The sequence below is a fragment of the Cyanistes caeruleus genome, chromosome Z (genome assembly GCF_971803275.1).
Source record: "Cyanistes caeruleus chromosome Z, bCyaCae1.hap1.1, whole genome shotgun sequence".
Classification (NCBI taxonomy): domain Eukaryota; kingdom Metazoa; phylum Chordata; class Aves; order Passeriformes; family Paridae; genus Cyanistes; species Cyanistes caeruleus.
In genome coordinates, this window is record NC_141732.1 from 17,636,193 (window position 1) to 17,652,506 (window position 16,314).

At 41.0% G+C, this 16,314-nt stretch overlaps 1 protein-coding gene across 1 annotated transcript; it reads right to left on the reverse strand.

The window, feature by feature from the left end:
• Positions 1-1,653: 1,653 nt before the first annotated feature.
• Positions 1,654-15,997, reverse strand: ARRDC3 (arrestin domain containing 3). The gene is made up of 8 exons (XM_086867137.1): positions 15,472-15,997; positions 12,073-12,154; positions 9,351-9,498; positions 8,000-8,102; positions 7,354-7,610; positions 6,793-6,955; positions 5,837-5,991; positions 1,654-4,409 (listed from the first exon to the last, which is right to left on the reverse strand). The coding sequence occupies exons 1-8, from the start codon at positions 15,749-15,751 to the stop codon at positions 4,353-4,355; spliced, it is 1,245 nt and encodes a 414-aa protein (XP_086723263.1). The 5' UTR covers positions 15,752-15,997; the 3' UTR covers positions 1,654-4,352.
• Between the last annotated feature and the right edge of the window lie 317 nt (positions 15,998-16,314).

The window sequence follows — 16,314 nt, forward strand, 5'->3', positions numbered from 1 at the left end:
ATGGTGCTAATTTAAATTCTAACTCTGTCACATAGTGCTAGAAATCCCTAGGAAGGGTTGTGCAGGAAATATAAATATAAATATAAATATAAATATAAATATAAATATAAATATAAATATAAATATAAATATAAATGTCACTTACTTGTGAAGGAGCTTGCTCTGGTTTTGGATGGAGTATTTAATTTCTGTCACAGTAGCAACAGAATTATGGGGATGTGTTTCAGATTTGCACAGAAAGCAGCTGGATTCTGACAGACTGACAGACTGACAGACTGACAGACTGACAACACAGAGATGTTCTAGCTACTGCTCACAAGGCATCTAGGCCTTTTGTGTTTGAATCACCCCACCAGCAAGTGGTTTGGAGGTAGATACGGAGTTGGGAGGGGACACAGCTGATCCCCAGTTGATCACAGGGATATTCTAGGACATATGGCGTCATGCTCAGCATATAGAGCTGAGGTATGAAGTGGGAGGACATTCAGAGTGATGGAGTTTGTCTTTACAAGTCACCATTTAGACATGATAGAATCCTGCTTTCCTAGAGATGGCTGAACACAAGACTGTCCACTGGAAACGGGGAATGAATTCCTTGATTTGCTCTGTCTGTGGGTTTTGCTTTATTAAATTGTATCTCAGCCCAAACCTTCTCACTTGACTCTTCTGACTCTCTTCCCCAACCCACTGGTGAGGCATTTAGCAAGAAGATGCACAGTCCTTCTTTGCCAGCAGAGGTTAAACACTAACAGATCTCCAAGAAGAAAAGCAAAATGACAACCTTCATGTTTCTTATTGGCAAAAATTACTAAGAGTGTTATTAATAAGGGAGAATTAACTCTATCCGCATTCTTCACCAAAAACAAACTCAAAATCAAGCTGAAATGCTATTTCAGAAAGGGAGGTCCTATTGCTTGTATGATGTAGGGTGTTGGATCAACATTTGATGTCACCACATGAGCAGCTGCACCACTGAAGTGAAGAAGCAGTACTGTGAAGGAACAGTACCCTGGGAACACAGCGGCCCAGTAGCCCAAGCACCAGGAGAGCACACAGGACAGGCCTGCCACTCATGCCCCTGATCTTCTCACAGGTCAAGTGGCATGCTGATCCTGAAGGATGATGACAATTCATTTTGCCCGTGTGTGACATACAGGACATGCACTGCCACGCTGCTGGAGACTCAACAACACTGCACAGGGCACAGGTGGACATTTTGACATCTCCTTACTTCAAAGGGAACAGCAAAGGACACCTACACCCCAAGTAAACAAACTTCATGTCAAAGTTCCATCTGGAAACCACACCTTTGAAGTCACTTCCCAATTTCCTCTTATCCCCCAAAATTTGTGTCACCTCCTCAGGGAAAGGACCAGACACCTCAAAATAGGGTCACTGCAGCTGTAATGTGATACAAACAGAGTCTTAAAAAGGCAATTCCTATCTGGGACCTGGCCCCATGAGCTCAGTGATGTAAATAAAAGAGACAGGATCCCAAAACTAGACTCTTGTGGTACTCAGTGGTATAGCTCTAGAAATGGCTTTTCCTCTATTTTTTGAGAAGGCAATACATGTTTTTCTGCAGTAAGTTCCTGTATTACGTGATACTTATGTTTTTTTTTCTTTTATGCATAGATATAACATTTAAAAACATTTTTTTTTTAAAAAAAGTTTATTTTCCACAAGGAAGAGCAATAGGAAAAATTAAACTGTTTTCCACATATTGTTTTCTTTAAACAAGAGTCTACAAGGACATATTCAGCACCAAAACTAAAAACAAAAAAACAAACAAACAAAAAAATAAACCCCAAAAAAAGTACAAACAGCCATAGAATATAATCTATAAAGCAAACATTTAATATTGCACTTTGTTTCTCTAATGTTTGGATTTTACTTACTTTTTCCTAATTCAGATCAGAATTCTCTATCAAATACTGGGCTAAAACCGTGAACCTCTAGTTTTATAATGCTGAGAATTGACCAATATTTGTGGAAGAGAAATGCCTCTGAGTAACAATGTAATTTGAAATGGAAGTCTTTATTTGATAAGTTGATACAATTTTTTCTTCTAATAACAAAGGCTGTGATTCCAAGCCAATTACTATGATATTGGTCAATCCTGCCTCATATGAAATTTTCTGTTGTATTGTGGTAAGTACTTTAATGCTATGTATATCAGCAATTGTTCCCTAGTCTGTAAAAATAACAAAAAAGGAAAAAAAGTAAAACCACCAAATGCCCTTTTATACCAACAATCCCATCAGCTTTAAAAATTGTCTGGTTGGAGAGGATAGAGGGAAGGGACATCCACAAAATTGGCCTAGTAACATCATCCATTTTCCTTCTTGCCAATATTCCCGCTCAAAGCCCAAGCATTTTAACTGAATCACTTAAAACGCGACTCATAATTTATATTTTATCACCCTGTTGTCATTTTTGAAACATGAATGGTCTTTCATGTTCTCATAAAGGCCACTTATGGAAAGCCTATTTTGTCGCATATATGAAGCCTTAAAAACAAGGCAGAGGTTTTTAAAAATGAGCGCCATGCAGAAACACCAGCCTCCCCTCTCCTGCTCTCTTCTGAGCTTTTTTATTGCACAAGGAGACAGGTATTTGATGAATTAGATCTTGATTTGTTCAAATAGTCAAGACCAGAACAGTGTCCCTTTGTCAGTGATCTGTGTTCTGTGGTTTCTGAAGAGCAAAGTTGACTTCCTTTGTACATCTCTAGCATGTAAGCACTGGTATTTGTAATGGCTCCACTGCACTCCTTTTCCTGGGTCACACTCAAGAGCAAGTGCTTTTTCCATACAGTTTCTTGCATTCTGTATGAATACATGGTATAATTCAGTGTTCTGTTTGTTTTAAAGCTCTTGAGAGTGCCAGGGAAGATGCAGTCATCAAGGCTCTCCCAGCTAACTCATATTTAAGTAACACTGATCTTTCCCACTTTAATTATACTTCTTATCTTGTACAGTATCATAAACCCTGAAGGTAATGCGAAGTGCACAAACTGAGCTCTTAGCATAAAAGAAGCTTCTTTTGAAATATATTTTCTACTAGACTCATCATAGAATTTTTGGTGATTAAGTAGCTATATATAAAAATAAATTTACTTTCCCTTCCTATCCCTACTATGGGAGATATTGATCTGTCTGTGAGTCCTAGACAGTGTACGACCACTTCCTTTTTAAAAGTCTTTTTAAGGAAAGAGCTGGTGTCTGCTGGTGCTGGTTTCATTTATGCCTTTTCTTTTAGAGCTTCACAACTTATCATTTTTTATAATGTAGAAAGAGAAATGGGAATGAGGTGGGTTTTGTAACTTTTGTGTATGTCCCTACTCCAGATCTCCCTCTCAAGTAAAGAACAAAAACAAAACACAAACACAAAACAAAAAAAAGAACTAACTCAACAGTGCAACATAAAAACCAAATAGCGTTCCAACAGTTTGGCAAGTGATGAGTTCACCTGAGATTAAGTGATTTTTAGGCAGTCTGTAACAAAATTCTGCTTTGCGATAATAGTAGAAAGGCAACAAATTCTTAAAAGAAATCAAGAAAGTATACAATCTTGATGAAGTCTATTAGTTTCTTTCTATTAACTCTTCACCCTCCCACCCTATCCCCATTATCTGTTGCTTATCTACTACAGTAGGCTGCAAAACATACAGCAAGAAGGATTGGCTTGAAGGCATTTGATGTTTGTAAATAAATCCACAACAGGATCCAAGCTGAAGAGGTGATACATGATCAGCCTACTAGGACAATTCTGAGCATGTGCATATGCAGGTAAAGTCCAGGCTACATTAAATTAAAAAAAAAAAAAAAGGAAAAGTCAGTGCATTTGTCAAAGTCTGTTGCTGTTGGGTTTTTTGTTTCTTTCTTTCTCTTTTGTCAAAGCTTTCTTTTGCTCCTTTTTGTGCGGACCACAAGAAATAAGAAAAGGGTAACAACTGTCCGGCGTAAATGAGAAACAGCTGTAGTGACACTGAACCGCACAATGTAAGCAATAAGCATGTGCAAATTTCCAAATCGTTAAGAGGAAGCCAAACCTCTCTTAATGTGGTTTGAGTGTCTGGACACACATGACTGTAGGTTAGTAAGGCTGCTCCTAGTATGTGCCAGTATTTAAGAGGGAGGGGGGAAAGCTCAGTTCTTCAAGCATGTGGAGCAGTCCTACAGTGTTACTGTAGGCTTCAAAGCATGATCACAGGTTGTTTTCATTTATTCACCACACAGGCAAGAGCAAACCCACTTTCTCTGAAAGTGTGTCTCCACTATGATGCCTTGACCTTCATCACAGCAGGTATGAATCCAAACCCAAGTCAAGTCAGCTTCTTATGGATTCCTTCAGCGAGAAGGGCAAGATGGTCTGTCATCTGTGGGTTGATCTGGGTTTGGATCAATCTAAACAAAAAAGGAAAAAACACAACCCAAGGTATTTTTAGAACTGACTGCTAGAAAATAAAACAGTACAAACACCAACATTTTTAAGTCCGAGATAGTGATAAATGGTATTCCCAATCCAAAGGCTATTCAAGTAACTGAAGTATCTCTAGAAATTATACAAAACCTTCAATTGAAATTTAGTAAGTATAGTGAAACATTTTAAACTACAGGTTGATGGTAGCTGAAGGATACACACAAAGATGTAATAAAAAATTGAAAAAAATCTGCCATAATAGCACAAATGTTCTAATGTTCTAAATTATTTATTGCACAGTTAGAAGACCACCTGTCTCATCACTGAACATGTAACTTAAAATACTAAGTTGATTTTTGAAGACATCTTAGTTAAAAAGGCACAAAATTATTAGTAAAAAGTTCTTCTACTAATTTGTAATGAATGAATCCTGAAAAACCCCATAAAATGTTTCAGAACTCAGTGTGTCCAACACAATATTCTTCCGTTCAATATAAGAATATTTCAATATTCCTCTTCCTTTCAACATAAAGAAAGAGGTGAAGAACACTGTCTCTAACTTAGGTGTCCAAAATTCAATTGGAAATACAGTTTAAATGGACACTACATAGTTTGGTCAGTTATTTTAAAAAGACGTTTTTCAGAACAAAGGGAAAGCTTATTTATAAATACTTAGAGTACCTGAAATAAAAAGGCACCGAGTTGTATTCCAGGTTTATATTACAGAAGAGTCTTCAAACAAGACACGAAAAACATGACACTCACTCACTAGTGGATTAAGTGATTCAAGAGGGAAAGAAAAAATCAAGAGGGGGTGGTGGATCCAGGCAAGATTTAGTCAAAGGACACTATTCTATTTTGTCCTATACCATTGCTTTTCCCTGAAAAATAAGGCTTTTGAAGCTTTTGAAGCCTAAACTTTTGTCCTAGTTATTGACTTTCATAGAACTAAACTTGAAGACAGAGATTGAACTGTGAATTTAGAGAAACCTGAGCCAGAAGGAACACCTTTGTATCTTCTCTGCATGGAAATTCTGAAAGCAATACATACAAAGAACTAAAAATACAGAGTACTTTTAGAGAGTAGAGGTGAAAAATAGCTTGTTGTCCATCTACAGACTGAAAATGTTGGTATTCACTAATATCATGTATTACATATATAATGCAATATAAGTTTACTAAGTTGCCCAGAGGGTGCAAAAGTTTCAGAATCTCTATGAAGCATTAGACTAGTGAAGAATCCCAGAAAAATTCTGATGCAATTTACCTGCACTTTGCTAAAACTAAGTTACTTTTTTCCCTTTTCATGTTTTTGCTTATTTGTTCTGGTTTTCGTAAAGTGGAAACATTTATTCCACATGACAGAATTCAGGCAAATAGTGCATTCATAATTATATTCTGAGGTACATACTTCTGAGTAGAGGGGTGGAGGCAGAAAACGAAACTCCTGGATGTATGCAAACAGTGGTCCTGGAAGCGCTCTCTCAAAGTCATCACAAGCACCTAAGGGTGCAAGGCTGGACTGTCGCTGTTCCTCTGTGACCACTTCTGCATAGCTGGGAGGTGCTGCAGGGAAAAGGAACACACAGTTAGAACAACAAGTTCTTATGCATGTCAAAACATATAACATGATAAATATTAAACTTTTATATTGCAAAATGCACCAGCATGTAGATAAATTACTTCCGTGAGTTTTCCAGTTATTGAACATGAAAAAGAGAATAGGCTGTTATAGTTTATTTTAAAACTATGCTCAAATCCAAGAGCAGACTGACCATTGCTCATTGTGGCTTAATTTTCACCTTCAAATTTAAAGCATATTCAGAATACTGAATTTCTGTTACAGGCAGGAATGATAAAATATTGCATTCCTCTGGACTCCATCATCAGTCCGGGATTTGTCCATCAAAATGTCCATAAGTTTATATGCAAAAAGAGGGAAGAAGCTACAGAGCTTCTCCTTTGACAAAAGAGATTCCCACTGAAATGGATTACATTATGTTTTCACAAAGTCTTAGCTACTAAGGATAATAAAGGTCATAATATAGCTGCTTCTCTGGCAGTTACACTGCCTTACAACCAAGGATGGGATACTGGGGGCAGAAGTAATTCTGCCCAGGTACAATGGCATTCTGTGCTTTCACTTGCACCAGCCTGCAAGCAGCTGAATTCCACTGCTTGTACACCTGAGAGAAGAAGGCAAAGAGAGGAACTCCATTCCTCTACAGAGAGCAAGCAGGTTGCAAGGAAACATCCACAAAGGATTTTCTATGGACCTTATTATGAAAGATGTAATTTGTGTCTGTTTGCATGGCAGCAATGAATAAAGCACACAAAAATCAAAACAGACTTGTTTTGTCAGGTTACCTTCTGGTCTTTCAGGCAGCGTCAGACCAAGCCAATTCATGTTCATGCTACACTGGCTGCTTACACTTGATGTTCTGCTACCAAACGGGTGTAGAGGAATGGTGCCAATGACCAGTGGTAAGTTAAGGAATAAATCCATGGCGCCAGGAATATCCACATATACCTAAAGAACAACAAAGAGGTATAGATTAAAAATAGGTTTATATGAGCACTTCGTAATTATTAGACTAAAAACTTCAGCCATGGAATTTTTCACAAGGAACTGAAATTTCATATTTTGTTTTCAGAGCCAATGTCCCCGTGGAGACAAAAAGCCCTCCAAGTCAAAGGCAGCTCCATATTCTTAACACAAATCCTCATATGGAAATGTCACGTACTTGCAACACATTTGCTTACAACATGCAAGATTTGAACTTAATTTATTTAGATAATTCTTTTCAGGACACCTAATGCTAGGCTATGTATTTTTTTTGTAACTAGTTAGCAGGTCACAATGTTTTGTTAACAGTTTTCAAGGACTCATGGAAGCGACTCATGCTCCAATGAAACAACCCAACATACCATCAGTGAATACTCCACACGGATTATACTACAATCAAGGATTGAAGGAGAAACTGGTGGAATTTTCAACTGTTTGCCATTCCAGGTTTCTGTTTTGCCAGATGACAAGGATTCCCCACGCAGATTGGCAACGAGCTGTTTGACTTCCTTCATTTTCCCTTTGGCATAAAATGCCTGTGTTTGGTAAATGGCTGCCTTTGGCACCACCACACGGGAAGAGCAGTTCTCAATCTCAGCAAAGATCTGAATTGATTCACCTGAAACAAAGCAGAATTTCATTTTATCTATGCTTTTGCAAAGCAACTAGGCAAATTGCCACACACTGTGTATTATAAGGCACTAGATGCTGCTAGCAATGCTCCATACTTTGAACAACATCCACTGATGCTAGCAGGAGTAAGATTTACCCCACCATGAGGTAAATCTAACAGGAAAATGCACAGGCCCAATAAAAGCAGATGTCCTTTAACAATATGGAGACACAGCAAGCTAACAAAATTAGTAGTTTAAAATAGCAAGACAGATGAATGCACACCAAAATGGTAAGAATAGTTGAAGTATTTATGTTATATAACAGCAGCTAAGTACAAATTGTCATTTTAAAAGGGAAGGAAAAACATTTCCTATAATTACTTCTGTTACGTACCTGGGGTGTAGCCCTTCCTTTCAATTTTGGCACTTAAGGATATTGGGCCTGAGGTACAAAACCAACAACAGAGAGTTTTTTCTTTTGTGCCTGCTTGGGGTGACTGCAAGAAAAGAACAATATTTTCCATTTAATAGAGTGCTCCATGAATCTTTTAATATGTTCTAATCAACACCAAAAAAAAGAGAAAAAAAATGATTACATACTTTCTATGCATTTTGACAAGCATATCTAGTTTTACTTAGAGGGAGAAACCTCAAACAAATTGCAAATTGCACTATGCAAACTGTAAGCTTTACTCCAATTCCACACTCATTAACACTGCTTTTTTGCTACACTTCATACTACAGTTACATTTAAAGCAGGTTTTTATAAATAAATAAATTTAGCACAGCTTAAGGAAAGGCTTTATAGCCTAAACATCCCACCATATTGTTGAAGAGATTTTAATTTACCAGTAAACTAGAATGTCTATCCAGTATAATATCTCAGAAACAATACCTAAGATATAGTACTGTAACCTTGACTCCTGCTATTTCCCATTTCAAAAAGATCCTGTTCCATCTGTATTAAACAGACTTTGTTATTTTACATGACACCAGGATTTCAGACTTGATCCAAAGCCCATTAAAGTCAAATGAGAGTCTTTTGATTTTAATGGAATTTGTGCAAGGCCAATGATCCTTTGCAAGTCTGATTTTTCACCCATACACACAAGAAACCTATTTCAATGGATTTTTAGATTTTTTTTCCCCTCTCCATGGGGGGTGAATTTGAAGAAGAGTCGGAGGGAATGGAATCTTAGGGCTGATTAAAATCAAATCCTCATTGAAAGCAGTTGTGAAACTGAAATTATTTTAATGAAATGACATTTCAGAAAAAGATTCTAGAGCATTGTGATAATTTCTCCCCAATGGTAGAAAACCATCTATATGAAAATTATCAATTATGCACATCAGTACATTATTTACTTTGCATTTTTAAGTTTGCAGTCTGTCACACTAAATATTTTAAGTTTCACTGTTCTTTGTTCACAATCAAGGAGGAACAGTTCTCAAAATTTTCCTTCTTAGTCACATTTAACAATTTAGTATTAATTTAAATTGACAAAACCATTTTATATATCTTAAAAGTAAAGCAACTCCAAGTACAGGAAAAAGTAGCTTTCAAATACCAGTACCTACGGAGTTGCAGAACTAATGTAATACTTAGAAGATTGGCTGTAACTAAGTATCAAATAAGTATTAGGAAATGTATTAGGTAAAATTAAATATGGATATTGTTTCAGTTATTAAACTTCATTATTTTTTAATGCCAGAAACAAGAAATGAATAATTCTGTCCATTCTTACCAGTAATGAAGGAGTGTTGATATCTATATGTTCAAAGACTGTAAATTCCTTCTTTAATTTTACTGGTAGAAACCAAGGCCTATGCAATTCGGCTTTCACCCAATAGCGCACACTGCCATGTCTGCCTTCGAATGAGGTAGCAAGTGGTCTGTGCAGGACACAAATGTCAAAATTGAGTAAAGTCCTTCTGTCTAATAATGATACAATTGATCAAGTCAGTGATTAGTATATAGAACTGCATTTTTAATGCACTGTAGTACTTAATGAAGTATATCTCAGAAAAATTCAAGATTAAAGATGGGAGAAAAAATCATCTCCAATTTATCCTACTATAGTTTTGCACAGATTTTAAGAATCAAGTAAGGAATTGTACTAGAAAATGCGAGGAGAACACAGATTTTCTTTAAGCTTAAGAGGCCACTTCCACATCTAGGGTAAAGCACGCCCTTTTGACTACCAATTTAAAATTACCATTAGTATCAACAAATTATATTTGTTATTATATTTAGTTTTGGATATCACATTTTGTAAACCACTGTGTATTGTTTACTTGGTCAGTAGCTCAACATCAGGTTAATTTTAGCTGTAACTCAGCACTTCCGTAATTAGGTTCACCTTAAGCAGAGTGAATATTACAACTTGGAGTTCTGAAGAGAGGCTATTTTGAGCACCTTCTAATCTTTCTCTACCATGACAAGACAGCTTAAAAAATTTATAATAACTAAAAATGTACATATATATGTGCATATATATTTATACATACATACACATATAAAATCATGAAGACTATTCTGAAATTTGTCAAATCAAGGAAGTCTGTCTTAGAAGCAGGAGGAAGGATGATGCAGGTAATTTTTCCAGGCCTGTAAGCATTGCCTTTTTTACTGTAGCATCATAGAATGAAAGATAAATAATCTTTGTAGTCCAATTATTTCCAATTAAAAGTAATTTCTGTAACTTACCTAATTCTTAATTTTAATTTTCTTTATTTTTATCTAAGTCTTCTTTTTTCTATTTTACCATGTTCTGGATACACTGTTATGTATACATTAAAACAAAGTACTTGTAACATTTCCATATTTTCCATAGTGAGTAGTACTAGCCATTCTAGTGCTTTACTAGAATTATTATTTCAATTAAATGTTTGACTTATCTATTTGCATATTTGAAATGTCTAGGTTTTTTCCCTAATAATGAGATTAAAAGGCTTTTCTAATCCAACTTCAGTGTTGCATTCTGTCCCATATTCTGTAGAGGAAAAGTCAGTAAGGATGATGCACATCTTTCCATTGTTGCTCTGAAGTTTAAGTCAGTTTTGGAAGTAGTCTATGGACACAAAATAGCAAGTAAGTAGGCAGCATCGAAGTTCAGACTTTTGATATCACCCTTTGTTCTTCCAGTATTAGTAAAAACTGGGTTAACATCTATTCCTTCATGGCACTAAAAAAGAACCTACAATTTGACCAATGCTTGTGATATTTTGCTATCTGGCTGTTTCACTTCAAGCAAAGCATTTAACGATGTTTCTAATGTTTTGGGTTTGGGGTATTTTTTGGGGTTTTTGGTTTTTTTTTGTTTTGTTTTGTTTTTTCTTTTTTAAATGAACCTTTAAACTCAAGGGAAAATCAGTACTGGCCTTACTACTTCTTGTAGTTGAGATTTTCACAGAATGTTAAATTGACCATGTAAAATCTCCATGTTTAAAGGCCTTCACAGAAAATCTTACTGGAACAGCATAGTAGTGTGCTGTTCACTTTCAAATTGTTAAAGTGTTTGTCATTGCACATTCTGCTAAAACCAACCTCCAGTAAACAACTTTAGTATTAGGCAGTGAGCTTATTCACATAAAACTGCCAAATTTTCAGTGACTTTCAAAATTTTAATGACCGCTACTTTTACAGCGAAAGGCTCATTTTTCATCCATACTCCCTCTTTTCCTGTGTATTTGATTTTACTAGAACTTGTATTTTTAGCTCATGTCCATACTGGTAATTCTGCTACATCCAATGTTACATCCATAGTGCGTACATTACGTATTTCAGACAGGAGTGGGGCAACAATTTTTATCTTACCAGAACAAACTTCTGCTCTTACTCTTTCTTTGCCTTTGTTTTCTAAAACAAATGGAATTTGGTGGGAGAATCTTTCTTACTTTATCCACCCATTCTTAAGTTTGTGTCCAGCCAGGTTTTCTGCATAAATAGCCACCCTGGGTACATACATCCTATCTCAGTAAGAACAACCTCCTCTTCAGCTGAAATCTAAGTAATCTTGCCACATCTGTTCCAGATGTGAGTCCAAACAATTCCACTGTGATCTTATCCCTAGGTATGCTGGTCTGCCTAGCTCCAGTAAATGGTTGAGTTAGAAAGTACCTCAGCCACTCTGCAGGACTCCAGTGACAGTTCAAACTCCTCTCCCTCCTCTTGGGAAAGGATAGTAAGATTGCAATGTCTAGTAAGTCAGCAAGACTTGGTAAAAAGGAAGTGAGCAACTGGGGAGCAGTGAGCTCCCTTTTTTGTGGAAACTTAAAAAAATAAGAGGGACAGGTATATCAGTGTAAAAGCAACCTCTTCAGTTTAATGAGATTATGTTCTCTACTGCATGTTGGAGCACAATTCCTACTACCATTGAAAAGGTTTCCCCTCCACCCACAGCAGGAGTTTTGGTTAGGCAGGTGGGCAGCAGGGCCCTGTGTGGAGGACTGTGAGTGGGTACTTACGTCTGTGGAAGCTCGAAGCTGAATGCATATTCGTGCCTTCCTGAATGGATGGTGTGAAGGCCTTCCTCTGAATTGTCATCATCTAAGAGAGAAAAAAAAAAACCAACACACTAATCCAGCTGCACACGTTATACTTTGCATGGGCTTCACTTCCAGAAAAAAAAGCAATCTGCTCACACATTACAACATTCAAAGAATGTGATGTCCCAGAAACAAGGGTCTCCAGTCCATTATTTATTAACTGCTGGAATGCAGGGACAACTCTGACAGAAAGGTAGGCAAGATTGCCACCTTCACCGCAGAGAGAAGCGGAGGTTAATTTGTTTAAATATAATCTTGCCTCTGAACACTGACACAGTTTCAACTGCTGCCATTTCAAGGCCTCTATGCAAGGTCTGTAAAGGAAATCATGCTGCTTTCCACTGCAATTGCTAGTCAGAATGAACTAGAGCTGGCTTCTTACCAGCATTAACAGCACCAAGTCTGCTGCTTAAGATTAAATTAGAAATTCGGCTTCTTTGTATCTCCTGCCTGGCAACAGTGTCCAGACATTAATCTCTCTCACACACACACAAAAAAAACGTGTGAGAAAGGAACAAGAGTGTACGAGCACCACCCAGAAAGTACCAGACAGATTCAGGGGCATAGGAAATGGCAAGCTGCCTAATTAATGCTATCTAGAGCTAAACTTTTTCTTTCTTTAATAGGTTAACTCGATCTTGGCTCAGACAGAAAGACCCAGATACTTGCTGGTTTTATGCCAGGAATGCTGACCCGTGTTTATGGTCATGATTACTTGTCCAGCTTCAAATGCCGCAAGAAAACTGCAGTTTATTCTGACATAAAACCAGAAAAACGCTGACTTGGTCAAAATAACCAAGTCGGGTGAAAAATGACCGAGCACCTCGCACATAAAAAGGGCTGGAATTTTAAAAGGGGACACGGCGTGACAAAATGAGAGGGAACAGCCTATGTGTGACTGTCTGAAGCGTTAATGGAGGCAGGCAGGAGGGCTCTAAGTTCCTATTGTCCTACACAAGCGCCGATGCTCCACTTCCTGCAGTGCAAATACCGAAAATTCGGAAATTAATAAACAAAACAAACAAACAAAGAGAAAAATCTCCCAGCCGTGAAGACGTGGAAATAAATGCACCTTCAGCACGCAACATTACACAGCGTAGGTCAGGAAAATGTGCCGAAAGAGCGAGGACAATGTGTCGGCGTGGGGGTTGGTTTTTATGCTGTTGGCTGGCGTTTCGGGTTTTTTCAGTAAATACGATTTATTAATTTTTGTTTGATTTTGTTCCGGGGTGTTGGGGTGTGTGGGACAGGGGGAAGCGCTGCTCTCGGCGGTGGCTGCGTTGCTCTCCGCCCGGCTCCCCCCCTTCCTGCCAGCTCAGCAGTCCCGCCACGCCGCGGTAAACAAGTGCTGAGCTGTCAATCAGCGCGGGCTGGAGCAGGAGCCGACCGGCCTGAACCGGCGCGCGCGGAGCGCCGCCAGCCCCGCCGCTCTCTCGCACGCCGCGTGCGCTGCGCCCGCCGGCTGCGCACCGAGGGCGGACCCTCCCGCCGCCCGCGCCGCGCCGAGACCCCGCAGGGGATGGGACCGACGACGGGAGAGGGACGTGACTGAGGGCAGCACGTCCTCCCGCCCGTGCCCTCCCTTTCCGAGGGGCTTCGTGCCGCGCCAGCGCCTCAGGGAGCGGCCCCGGCCCGCCGGGGGCAGGCAGCGAAACCTGCGCCCTCACCCCCGCCGCCAGCGCCCCGCCAATCAGCGGCGGGCATCGCCTTAGCAACAGGGCAACAAACCGCGGCCGGCCAATCAGGGGGCGGCGGGGGGCGCGGCCGGGCCGCGGGTCTGCGCCCGGGGCGGTCATTGAAACGCGGCCGCGGGCGCCCGCAGTAGCTCCCCGGGACCCCTGGCCCACCCGCGACCCCTGTCCCAGCCGCTCCCACGAGTGCTCCCCCCGCCACGGGCGGCTCCTGCGCGGGCTGCACACTCCCGTCGCCACGCTCATGGAACCCGCGGCCCGGAGGTGCGGGAAGTTATACTCAGGCGAGTGTTTTCCGAGGCGGTGGCACGACACGGGTGGGAGCCGCAAGTCACCTAGTTAGCGCGGTGCGCGAAGCAAAAAAAAAAAAAAAAAAAATAAAAAGAAAGACAGCTCTGAGCTCTGCCACAGCGTTGAGCTCGGGAATACTGTGTGATGGGCTCGGTGCCGCCCGGAGTTGCTCAAAAATTAAGTTGTTCTTTTGTTTTATTTTTCCGGAAAGAACGAGAAATATCGCTTCGCTGCAGTGTATATGATGCATATTCAGGAAAAAAAAAGAAAAAAAAAAAAAGAGGGGGGGACGAGCAGCACAAAAAATTACATAACCGGTTTTTAACATTATTTTCTTGCGCTGGGAATTAAGTCATCGCCACCACCTGACGCGTGCGGCCAATCTGCGCGAAGCGGGCGGCGCACCCCCCTCCTCCAAGCCGGTCCCAAACAGGATTGAACCGCTTCGAACAAAGGCTGCGAAGTTCGGGGGAAAAAAGAAATAAAAAAACCACACAGAAGCCCCAGGGCCCGGCGCTTCCACCCGCCCCCGAGGAAGGGGTCTGCACTTCGCGGGGACACCACGGTGGCTCGAGTGGGAAGTGGGGAGCAGGAGGTTCTCATCTCCCCAGTTTTGGGAGAGATGCTCCCATTACGCAACACCGCTTTCCCCCTCTCTCTCCTCCCCCTCCTTTTACTCCCCATCAAGGGCTTTTCGGACACATCTTTACATCGGGGTGACCCCACTGCCGAGCGGGGTGTAGGGGCGGCCCAAGGAACTTAAAGCTTTTTAACTGGGCGAGGGTAATACTGAAATGAGAAAAAAAATTACACGTGGGGTGGTGATATGTCAAAACAAGCAAAGGAGACTCTTTCATCTGCCGATAATCAGACATCCTGAAAAATTCATTGTATTATCACCCCAATAGTATCAGCAGAACCCCGCATGTGTCCAAAGCATGGTTTTTATGCTTTCACTGTGTTTCAAGATTTGTTATTAGGATTTTGCCACTACCCATTTGTCTGTGATTTTACAGCTGTTTCTCTCCCCGGAACGGCAAATCCTACCAACATTACTACCAGAAAAAAAAAAAAAAAAAAAAAAAAGGTAAAGCATTAGAATAAAAACTTATTAATAAACAGCTGTGATGGAGGGCACGTAGTTCAGGGAGTCCTCCTGCTTGCAGGTACTTTGCAAATGCATCTCCTGTAACTCCATCGCCGAGATATGACCGTGGGCATGTCCGGCTCTCGAATGCACCCATTAAAATAGAAAGGGCTAAACCGGGGTGATACAAAGACGCGTGTTTTTTTTCAATAAAAAAATAAAAGCAGAAGAGTTAAGGGCAGCCCTTACCTCTCTCCTGGCCGATCAGGATGTCTTTATGGTTGAAATATTCCACTTCTTCGGTGTAGTTCTGTGTATAGGCAGTGTTGGATCCAGCATTCCTCGATTCAGTCCAACGCACTTTAGCGTGCCCCCTCGCATGGATTTTAAGGGATTTCACTCTAATTTCCCCAGTTACTTCTAGACTGACCCTTCCTGAGACTGTATCCCCGCTAGAGTACACGGGGACATTGCTGTCATTTAGACAGTCAAAGCTTATCGTCAGACTCTTCACCTTCCCCAGCACCATGGTTTTATAGCAAAGTGTACAAAAATAGACTGTAAGAAAAAAAAAAAAGGAAGGGAAGGGGGAACTCAAAAACTACCAACGCCGAGCCCCTGGGGCGCAGGGGTGCGGCGGCGCGGACCCTACAGGCGGCTCATGGGGGCGGCGGGGAGCCCCGGCCCCGGCGCGGGCGGCGCTGGTGCCGACGCGGCGTCTCCCCACAAAGGCGCTGCCGCGCCGCCGCCGGCCCCGCCTTATAAGCCGTGTGACAAACAAGCGCGGCCGCGCATGCGCCGCCCCGCCCCGCCGGGACAGCCCCGGCCCCGCGGCGCGCTCGGGGACGCGGCGCGCTCGGGGACGCGGCGCGCTCGGGGACGCGGCGCGCTCGGGGACGCGGCGGCACCCGCGCAGGTGGTGCTCTGTCACTGCAGCCGGCCGCTCCAAGGAGCGCGGCTGCGTTTCAGCCTCTACGAAGAGATGAAAGTTGTACCTCACTTAACAGATCTTGTTCTGGAACTGGCAAATTCTCCCTTGCTGGACGTGGGGTTTTCGGTTTTGTTTCGTTGGGTTTTGGTTGGTTGGTAGGA